General features: G+C 39.2%; 1 protein-coding gene across 1 annotated transcript; it reads right to left on the bottom strand.

The window, feature by feature from the left end:
* Window positions 1–8,269: 8,269 nt before the first annotated feature.
* Window positions 8,270–9,709, bottom strand: LOC129761569 (uncharacterized). The gene has a single exon (XM_055759305.1). The coding sequence runs from the start codon at window positions 9,707–9,709 to the stop codon at window positions 8,270–8,272; it is 1,440 nt and encodes a 479-aa protein (XP_055615280.1).
* Between the last annotated feature and the right edge of the window lie 1,642 nt (window positions 9,710–11,351).

Here is an 11,351-nt window from a genome sequence, read left to right as displayed (position 1 = left end):
ATGCCCGACATCGAGGTGTCTTTGCAGAAGCTGGCTGGTGCACGGTTATTCATCACAGTCGATTTATATAGTGGCTATTATCAGATTCCGTTGGATACGGAGAGCCAGATTTATACAGCTTTCTCGACCACGAATGGTCATTACCGTTTCCTGGGGATGCCCTTTGGTTTGGCTAATGGTTGTGCTGTCTTTCAAAGGGCTATGAATAAAATAGTTGAAGTTTTGAAAAAGAAAAAAATTGTGGCGATCGCTTACATCGATGATCTGGTCTTACCGGGTCAAAACGAAAAAGAATTGCTAGAAGGTTTTGAAGAACATTTAAAGATTCTGGGAGACGAAGGATTCACAATAAATTTGCGAAAAAGCCACTTTTTCAAAAAATCCATTTGTTTTTTGAGGTTTGAAGTGAGTGCCGATGCTGTGCGGCCTGGTGAGCTGAAAACGAAGGCTGTGGCAGAGTTTCCAACTCCAACTTCCATTCATTCAGTGCAGCAGTTTTTGGGGTTGTCCGGATTTTTCCGGCGGTTTGTGCAAGATTATAGCGTAATCGCGGAACCTATGTTTCGTCTGCTAAAAAAGGGTAGCGAATTTGTTTGGAAAGCAGAACAGAAGGAAGCATTTCGCAGAATTAAACAGCTGTTAGTGGAGCGACCTTTGTTGGTGTTATATGATCCCAACGCGGAAATCGAGCTGCATACCGATGCTTCTAGTGTGGGTTTGACTGGAATACTGCTGCAAAAGTGTGAGGATGCGTGGAAACCTGTCGGTTATTTCAGCAGGAAGACTTCAAAAGTGGAAGCTGTATATCACAGCTATGAGCTGGAGCTACTGGCTGTGGTGGCGAGTGTAGAGAGGTTTGGCAGTATTTAATAGGAAGATTTTTCGTACTTCGTACGGACTGTTCCGCGATCCGAGATACGTATGCGAAAAGAGAGAGATAAACTCTAGAATTGCTAGATATTTTTTGAAATTGTTAGAATACGACTTCCGAATTGAACATCGAGGAGGGACGAGGATGCGGCACGTTGACGCTCTCAGTCGATCGCCGATCGAAGAGCCGACCGAAATAGAATCGGTAGCAGAAAACATCATGGTGTTGGAGATCTCTAATACTGACTTCTTGGTGAGCAGTAAAGATGAGCGGTTGGTCGAGATAATTAACAAACTCTCACGAGATCCGTTGTGTGATGAAGATAAGCAGATTCCCGATAACTACATATGCGAAAACCATCGGTTGTACCGTAAGGTAGAAGGTCTAATGTGTTGGGTAGTGCCGAATGCTGTTCGTTGGAGTATGCTGAGAAGTTATCACGATGAAAAGGGTCATTTTGGAGAAGAGAAAGTATTGGAGATGATGGGTGACTTTTTTTGGTTTCCTAAAACGCGAAAGTATGTGCGAGCATACATTGCTGCGTGTCCGAAATGTGCTTATTTCAAATCAAAGCAAGTGAGACCCGAAGGTTTCCTGAATCCGATCCCGAAGACACCGATACCATTTCATACGATACACATGGATCATCTAGGACCATTTCCTAGGTCTGCCAAGGGAAACGAGCATATCTTGGCCATTGTTTGTGGGTTCTCAAAATTCCTGTTGGTAAAGCCAGTGAGGTCCACCAATGCGTCTTCAGTGATAACGATGTTGGAAAAATGTTTAAGCAGTATTGTGAAGCCTATGGAATTGATCACGTTCTGGTAGCTATGGGAACCCCTCGGGGAAATGGACAGGAGAGGGGAGTAATCGTACCATTCTCACAACTCTTCGTACAATGGTGGACGAGGCAGATAAAAGGTGGGATGAGAAAGCAAAATTCGTGCAAAGTGCGATTAATACAGCTCCGAATTCTACCACCAAAGTATCACCAGCCTCACTCGTGCTGTCGTATAAACCAAAAGATATAGTTCAGAACGAAATAATCTCTGTCATTTCAACCGAGAACAGTCGGTTAACAGAGCCAATCGAAGAAATTCGTAATCGGGTGGAAAGAGTCACGCGAGAAAACCAAGAAAAGCAGAAGCAATACTACGATAGGCAACGTCGAACAGCGACCCGTTACGAAGTGGACGACTTGGTGCTGGTAGTGAAGGACCAATACATTCCAGGAGGCAGTCATAAGTTGGAACCGCGGTACAAAGGGCCATTCATTGTCACCGAAGTGCTGCCGAACGATCGTTACAGAGTAGCTACAGTTCCGGGAATTGGCGTTCGTCCTTTTTCGACCGTATACTCTGTGGATCACATGAAGAGATGGTGTAAAGCTGCTGAGATAGATGAGATAAAACTAGTCGGCGAAGATCACACGAGCGACGAAGAAAACAATTGAACTTGTTTAAGAGTGAATTATGAAATATATATTGAACTTCGATGAGGACATCGTAAATGTCTGGGTGTCCGATTGTAATGAACTTTCTATAAAACGAGTTGAACCCAGTGAACCGTATAACACTTATACTACACAAAATGAACTTATTAGGTTCAAACACTTTAACCGAAATATAAAACAGTCAGTCTATTGTAAACCACCAAATTTATCACATCGTTATCCGAATCGTCTTTGCCCTAGAGGTGTCTCCAGTTCACTGGATTCATAAGAACAACTTCTTTACACATATCACCTTTTGAAGATTCTGAACCAAATATATTACCATAATTCACTGCATATTATCAACAGGAAGATCGTTACAAGCTACTGGGATGAATTTTCCATGAACTTTGATTACGTCAGAGGGCGTCAAGGCAAGGTTAACTGCGATCAAAACACCCAACGCCTCCTTAGCAATCAATCGATTCTCCCGCGCAAAAGTGATCTGTTTTAGTTCAATGCCCCACTCTGTTATTTGCGTATTTGCAAGTTGAAATCTCGCCTGGCGCCGCCGCCGCCAAGCCGCTAAGCCAAATACTCCAGAATAGAATCTCATGCGTATTCATATGCTATCGACGGAGCAAAACACTGGGATGGTGAAAAATAAACGCCACACTCTCTAGCAATAGCACAAATATGTGGCGAGATAAATGCTAATTGCGTCGGGAGAATTTGGAATTCGGAGCCGTCTGCCGTCTTTGAGTGGCCCAAATGGCGATCGCACGAAACAAACAAATGGCTCGGACATGAGGCATAGGTTGGATCCAGGTGAATGAACTCCAGGGAGAGTATCTATTTAAATGTCTTCACTAATTTCACCCAACCTCGTGATCGTGAAATGGAAACAACCGGTCACGGACTTCAATTCCCCCCCTCGAGAGCCTCAATCTCCCAATGCAATGAAGCAATTTCAGCCACAAATAGCCGTCGAAATCTCCGCGGAGAAGCGATTATGCAAGGTAAGGTGTTTAGGAGTTTGGCCTAGAAAAATAAACCCGACTTCATGTCGGGGTAGGATTTAAACTTTGCGTTACTGGAAAAAATTATTCCATCAAATTAGGAACGGCTGCCACAAATTGACCCACGGGAGAAGATGTATATATACAGTAATAGCAACCTGCAGAGAGCGGCCGATTTTTTTTGCTTCATTTGCGGTCGGAAGAAGAAAAAAATATGTTATGGAAAATGGCGGAGCAAACACGTCGATAATGATCTTCACGTGATTTATTTTCTGAAACGAAGGGGGATTCGTGATTAGGCAGAAATAAAAAAAAAACAACCAGCTCTCAGATTTTGATTGGCCGCCGGGGTTTACGGGGATCCTCAGCGTCTTTAACACGTTTACGTCAACAACAGTTTGCCGAAGCTTTGTGTGCCTGTGTGCGCAGTTTTCTTGTGCCTAATTATCCTTCATCCTTTCCTCGACCAAAATAACGGGTCATAAATCAGCAAACGAGCCGATGCTGAGATTTTGCGAAAATGTTTAGAGGGTATCCCTTTTTTATGATGTCGAACAGAGGGACAGGGAGGCTGAACAAGAACCCACTGTCTAAACTCTTTTTCCGATGCACGCTTCCATTTATGGCCCGGTGCGCAATTTTGCGAAAATTCTACTCTTTCGTCATAATTGCACCACTCCGGCCATAAAAGCCTTTAACCGTTCCTCCGTTGTATCATCAGCACTAATAACCCTGTCTGGGTTCTAGCCGTGCCAACAGACAACGGATTGCTTTTTTTTCGATTAATTCTTCCCAATTTTGCATATTGTCGAAGTCACGAGGAAGAAGATAAAAACGACGAAAGGATTTCGGGTATTTTTTTTGCGTATCCTTTCGTTGCCATGTGGAAAACGCATCATAAAAACAGTCACTTAACCCTCCTGTACTCGCGTGCAAAATCATAACACGTATACTCGCGCACGGTGTCACAGACCGAAAATTGAACTTCTCTGTAATGTTCCCATTGTGTATTTTTCAGGCTTTATTGGCATTTATTTGAAGAAGAGGGTATGATTGAATGAACTCACTCAAAAAAAAAAAAAAAAAAAAAAATGTTTTCTTCGTCCATATTATGTTTTTTTTTTATTTATTTATTCAAGATGCGGAGCACATTTACGGCTATTTGCATCTAAACCAAGATACATACAATACATTTTATACATTTATAAAAAAAACATCACTTAATTCTACCTAGATATAACAATATACTAAATTACATTATAAAGATTTGATTCTTTAAGGAATTTCAGAAGATCATTTACTCTGTCAAAATTATTCCTCAAACTCTGGCTATTGATTTTATATTTTAGTCGGAAAATTGCATATTTCGGACAGTGATCCATTATGTGTTCTACAGTTAGTTGTGTTTTGCAATCCATACACTGTGGAGGAGCCTCACGCTTAAAAATATATTTATTCGTCAAATTTGTATGACCGATTCTAAGTCTAGTAATGACAACTGAGTCCTTTCTTTGCAAGGAGTACGATGTGTTCCACTGTGATGTGTTTGATTTTATTGAGCGTAGTTTATTGTTTTCAATGTTTTCCCAGAATTGCTTCCATTTGCCTCTCACAGCGTGTTTTGAAGCGCTCATTAGATCACTATGTGTGGTTCTTGTTTGCGTTTGAGAAAGATTTGTGGCCTCTTTGGCCAGTTCATCTACAGTTTCATTTCCAGGTATTCCCATGTGGCTTGGAATCCATAGGAATTTAACTGTCTTTTGACTGTGATTGACGCGTAGCAATAGTCCATGTATTTTTTGGATCAATGCATTTTCAGAAAATGGATCTTGTATTGCTTTAAGAGAACTCATAGAATCTGATATGATTAGGAATTTATAATGAGAATTATTTTCAATAGCATATTCAATGGCACTTTTTATTGCGAATAGTTCTGCTGAGAAAATTGATGTTTGATTGGTCAAGCGTTCCTGCTTTCGATGTTGTAAACTAAATACAGCATAGCCAACGTTACTGGCGAGTTTCGAGCCATCTGTATAGATGAAATAGAAACCATCATATTTGGAGGCTTGGACCAAAAATTCTTTTTGGGCCATCAGTGGAGTTGTACTTGTTTTAAACGTCATTTTTAAGGATAAATTTATTTCAAGTTCTCACACAATCCATGGAGGTTCAACGTGGAATCTACGTTCGTAGATATTTCCAGTCTCTGTACTGTATGAATTGCATAAGCTTTTGAATCGGTGTATTAAGGATTTGGTCCTTCCTGATGGGCTCCATCTATTTGAATCAGACAGTTTTGTGTTTAAGGGATGTGAAGATGAGGCAATTGATTTGATTCCATATGCTAATGTTTGGGAGTCTCTCCTGAAAGATAATGGCATCATACCTGCATCACAAAGGATACTAACAGACGGGTTTGTGTTGTAAGCTCCAGTTGCTAATCTTATACCTAGGTGATGAACGGGGTCTAATTGCTTCAAGCGTGTATTTGATGCCGAGTTATAAATAACGCTTCCGTATTCCAGTCTTGACAGAACAAGTGAGTTGTGTAAGGTAAGGAGAATTTTTCTATTCGATCCCCAGTTTGTATTGGATAATGTGCAAATTATTTTTACTGCTCCCATGGATCTTACTTTAGCATTTTTCAAATGTCGATCCCAGTTCAGTTTTCTATCGAATGTCATTCCCAGAAACTTGTGGGTATTCACCACTTCTATTTCCTGTCCATATAGAGTCAAGTAAGGTTCGGTGTTACAACTAGTTTTACGACAAAAATGGATGACTTTCGTTTTACTAACCGAAAAACGAAAACCAGTGACTTTGCTCCAATTTTCTAAATTTTGTAATGTAGTCTGCAAAAGTCGTTGTACTTCAACTAGAGTTTTCCCGGATGTATATGCTGCTACGTCATCAGCAAATTTATAATTCTTAACATTCATTGGGATAAAGTTTTTCAAGCGATTCATTGCCACTAAGAACAAGGTTACGCTTAAAACAGACCCTTGCGGAACTCCGTTTTCTTGTGTAAATTTTGACGAGTACGTATTTCCAATTGCTACACAAAAGGATCTATCTTGGAGAAAGTTATTGATGAACCACAACATATTGCCTCTAACCCCGTAAGAGGAAAGTGTTTTCACTATTTCAAATCTCCATGCAGTATCATATGCCTTTTCTAGATCGAAAAAGATACATACCAGGTGTTCTTTATTTTGAAAAGCTTCGTGGATATCATTTTCCAAAACAGCCAAATTATCAATCGTGCTACGATGTTTTCTAAAACCAGTTTGAGTGTTATCTAGTAAACCATTGGATTCGAGATACCACGTTAGCCTACGATTAACCATCTTTTCAAAGACTTTGCATATGCAGCATGTCAACGATATTGGTCGATAATTCGAAGGGGTTCAATGGGCTTTTATTGGGCTTTTTAATTGCAATGACTATAGATTCTCTCCATTGTGCGGGAACTTGCGTTGGGTCCAGATATTGTTGAGCATTTGTAGGAGGTAGAAGTATGCATCAATCGGTAAGTTTTTAAGCATTTCGTAATGAATATTGTCAGGTCCAGTAGAGCATCCCTTGCAGCTCTTCAAGGCCATTTGCAATTCTTGCATTGTAAAATTCATGTTCAAATCGCTTTGAATGGTTTCTTCAAACAGAACAATATCATTATTTTCCGTGTAGTTCTTGTATTGGATGAATTCTGGGGAATAAGATGAAGAGCTGGCAATCAATGAGAAATTTTCACCCAATTTAGTAGCAATAGCTACTGGTGAATGAATCAATCCTGATTCGGATCTAAGGCAAGTTATCCCTTGAAATTTAGTTTTTCCTGAAATTTTTTGTACTTTGGACCAAACTTCTTTCATCGGTGTTGAGTTATCGATTGTAGATGCATATTTCTGCCAAGAGTTTCGTTGATGTCGACGAATGGTACGTCGGGCTGTAGCTCTTGCGATTTTATATATTTTTTCCGATTCGGGATCCATTTTCCAGTTGAAAACCTTGAGAGCCTTTTTCCGAGCCTCGATGCAATCTGATATTTCTTTACACCACCAGGGAGGTTTACATTTTTTAACAACATTCGATGTCTGTGGAATTGATTGCTTTGCGGCGTTTAAAATGCTTGAAGTGAAATGATCGACTTGATGCAATGAATCTGTGGGTTGTTGTTCGTTCAAATTTGAGTTTACATAATTAGCGAATGATGTTAACCATCGAGGGCGTCTCGTGGTATTTAACATTCTTGAAAGCGGAGAAATGATAATAGGAAAATAATCGCTAGAACATCAATCAGTGTGTACAGTCCAATTAAAATGGTTTGATAGGCAGGCAGAACCAAACGAGATATCAATGGCAGAATAGCTATTGTTTCCAACACTGAAGTGAGTAGGTGAACCATCGTTGAAAATATTCAAGTTCCAGTCATTTATTATTAATTCGAGTATTTTCCCACGTGAATTATTCTGACAGCTTCCCCATAAAATATTATGGGCGTTGCAATCGGTGCAAACCAGAAACGGAGTAGTAAGTTGATGAAAAAGGTCATCTATGTCTGCTCTTTGAATCTGTTGGTCGGGAGGTAAATATAGTGACACAAGTGTAAATTTAAGTGGATTGAACATTTTGACTGCTACAACTTGAAGATTTGTGTTAAGATTCAATTCTTCCGCATGAAATCCATTTTTTACACATATAGCAACTCCTCCTGATGCTAGTGTATGGAAATGGTCTAGTTTATAGAAAATTGAATAGTTTTTAAGCGTGGGTTTCCTTGTATGGTTAAAATGACTCTCTTGGATGTAAATAGCGAATGGGTTGAAATCATTCATGACCATCTTTAACTCGTTATAATTATTATAAAATCCATTAATATTCCATTGTAATATGCAATTATCCATAATGAATATATGTATAAAGTATGCCAAGAGATATGATTGTTTATAACTGAATATCATCTGTTTCAATATCATCAACGAAGATCGACTGTGAGATTGCTTGTGACAAGGTATGGAGATTTCTAGTTTCTGTCGTTGCGTTTGTAGTATTGGATTCATCTGTGTTCTTCTGAAGCTTATGGCTATTGTTAGTTGGGTTAGTAATATCATCTGTTATCGAACTGATTTGCGAATTATTCATTGGACTTTCATTGGACTGGTGGAGATTATCTGCATTAGCTGTGGGGTTTTTCATCTCGTTGCTGTTAGTATTAGTCGTTGAGTTCTCTTCGACTTGGTTAGTGGTCATTGTAGTATTCATTTGAGTTTCTCTGTCCATTGTTTTACCTGTTACGCATGGTTGTATTTGTTGAACATTCTGTGAGTTCTCGTTGGTTTTTCCTGTATTATTGTCTCTAGTAGTGTTCACTTTCTTGGGCTCGCCTTCAGATGTATTGAAGTGACTAGAGAACAACTGTCTCAGTCGTGGTGGGTTAGGGTCCGGTGCTTGTAGTCTTCTCTTTTGTCTGGCTTCACGATAGGTAATCTTTTCGGTGGTCTTCATACGTTGAATTTCGAGTTCATCGGTGTACACTGGGCAGTCTTTAGATAAGGTGTGGTGTCCTCCACGGCAGACAACACATCTTCTCTCTTGCTGGCATTCAGTTTTGTCATGGTATAAATTCGCACAGTTGGCACAAGTCTGATTTCCTTTGCAAACATCTTTCTTATGACCAAATTTTAGGCATTTCATGCACCGCAGTGGGGGTGGGATGTACTGTCGAACCCTGCACAGATGAAAACCTACATCAATAGAATTTGGGAGGGTTCCCAAGTTGAAGGTAAGGATGAATGCTCCTGAGTCTTCCAGCTTTGCACCGTTCCGCCGCTTGATTCGTTTTACATTGATAACATGTGCGTGTTTCAACTCCTCTGTGATTTCCTCGTCTTTATGCATATTCAGATCTGGACAGAAGATGGTTCCACGGGTTGTGTTCATTGTAGGATGTTCCATTATTGCGATGGTTATTGTTCCAAGTTGAGTCTGTTTCAAGAGCTTTACTGCTTGCTGTCTGTTTATGGTTTTCAGTAGCAGTCCACCATCCTTCGTTCTTCCTATCGTGATATTGGATGTGATACTGTCCATTGCCTTTCTGATGAAAAACGGGCAAACAGTAGCCATTGTCTTTCCTTCGTCCGTACGTTTTAAAATCAGATAACGTGGTCCATTGTGAACAGCTATTGTGTCCACTTTTTGTTGTTTAGTAAATTGATATTCCTGGTGTGTTGCTCGAACAGCTGTCCTTTTGTTTCCTTTGTTTCCTCTATTGTTTCCTTTTGTAAGCGTTTGTGTGTTATCCAATTCCTGTTGATCCACGTCCAAACTACTGAACGTAGATCCAAAGGTCCAGGATGGCCCTCCGCCATCTGAATCCTCCATCATTGTCCAACGACCTCCCTCGTGACTTCTTTTTAAATTCTCCTGCTACGCGTGAAAATTAATAGAAATCGACTATGATCTGACGAGCTACAGTGGAACGATGCTTCTCTCTCGGTAGCTTAGATCGAACTGCCCATATTATGTTTTAATAGTCATCTAATTCAGCCTCCTCAAAACAGAGCAATTTTCGATACTCCAACACAAATAACAAAACTCAAATTTTTCACTGTTATTAATTAAAAGTAAGCAACTGAATGTAATTCATGGAAGTATAAAGAGTTATAAAATAACATAAACAAGTATTAATCGATTGTGGTTTCAATCATTGTGGTAAGAATCAGAACATAGCATAACTGCATGCTCGAAACAAATTTATTTTTTACATTTCATGCAGTTGTTGCGTGTTTTTCGGGTCTTTTATCGAAGAGAAGAATGTATAACGACCTTCTAGATAATTACCAGATGATAAAGGTTCTGTAATATGAAGTTTGCATATTCTTCATCTCTGTATTCTTGGTAAACTAAGAATTAATGCCTTTTTTAGATGGGCCATAAAAATGATATAAAATGATTTCTAGGAACTTCCTTTTCTATTTCTGTTTTCTTGTCGATATTGTCCATTACAAGAAAATATCTCCGAAACTGTAACTGTTAAAAATTACCATAAGCCACCGATTAGTTTATAGTTTACTGTTTACAATTCTTTCACAAGTGAAATTCTTTCACAAGTGTGTATATGTATGACCATTATATTTAGCGAATAACTATACGAAAGTCAAACATTTATATTTTGCATCTGAACGTATGAATCTAACTACGAATAGTTAATATATGGATCCGCTCAATCCAATTACAAAAGGGACTGAAATCAAATAAAAATAATCCGGTAATGATCTTATGCATTATATTCAATGAATATTCCACGCCACTAACATTAATTTATACATTTCATTCAACAATATTCTAGAATATGAAAAAAGGTACATGTCCAAAAAAGTTACTCCTATACTCGCGTCGGTGTGTCAGACCGAAAGGGTGAAGAAAGTGACACACGTCCCCTTTGTACCAACACATGCGATACGCTAAACGACGACGAACGACGAATAACGATGCTAGAGAGAATCGCAAAATCGTAGTGTTGATATTTTCTGAGAAATGAACGAATTATTGATTTCTCGGTCTGACAGACCTATGCGCGAGTATAGGAGTGTTAAAAACGAGACTGGTAACTTGCCAGCGTTGGCTAGTTAATCGTTTTTTTTTTCGTCTGACGAACAATTAGCTAGAAATAATATTTGTTGAAATCTTTCAGAAAATGGTTAGGCTGTTCGGATGTCTGCGATGTTTAATAAAGATCGCTAGGGTAAACGATATAGACATTATCGTGGTAATAAATGATGAATCGTGAAGAATATGCAAGAGAATTATGAATATGCATTATTATGGAAGGTGGGACGGTTTTCATACACGAGGGTCGTCCAGAAAAAGGCGAACAGCACTGGCAAAATTGACAAAATTTCAGCACAAATTAGCTATTTTTTTAACAGACCGCAAAGATGTTTACTTCAGTCGAGTGGAAACTCATCTAGTCTAAAGAATTAAATTATATTTTTGATTAAATAAACAACTTAGGGCCACCAAAACT

This window comes from Toxorhynchites rutilus, chromosome 1, assembly GCF_029784135.1.
Source record: "Toxorhynchites rutilus septentrionalis strain SRP chromosome 1, ASM2978413v1, whole genome shotgun sequence".
NCBI lineage: Eukaryota > Metazoa > Arthropoda > Insecta > Diptera > Culicidae > Toxorhynchites > Toxorhynchites rutilus.
The sequence above is the reverse complement of the archived record's forward strand: the minus strand, read 5'-3'. Positions and strand labels throughout refer to the sequence as shown.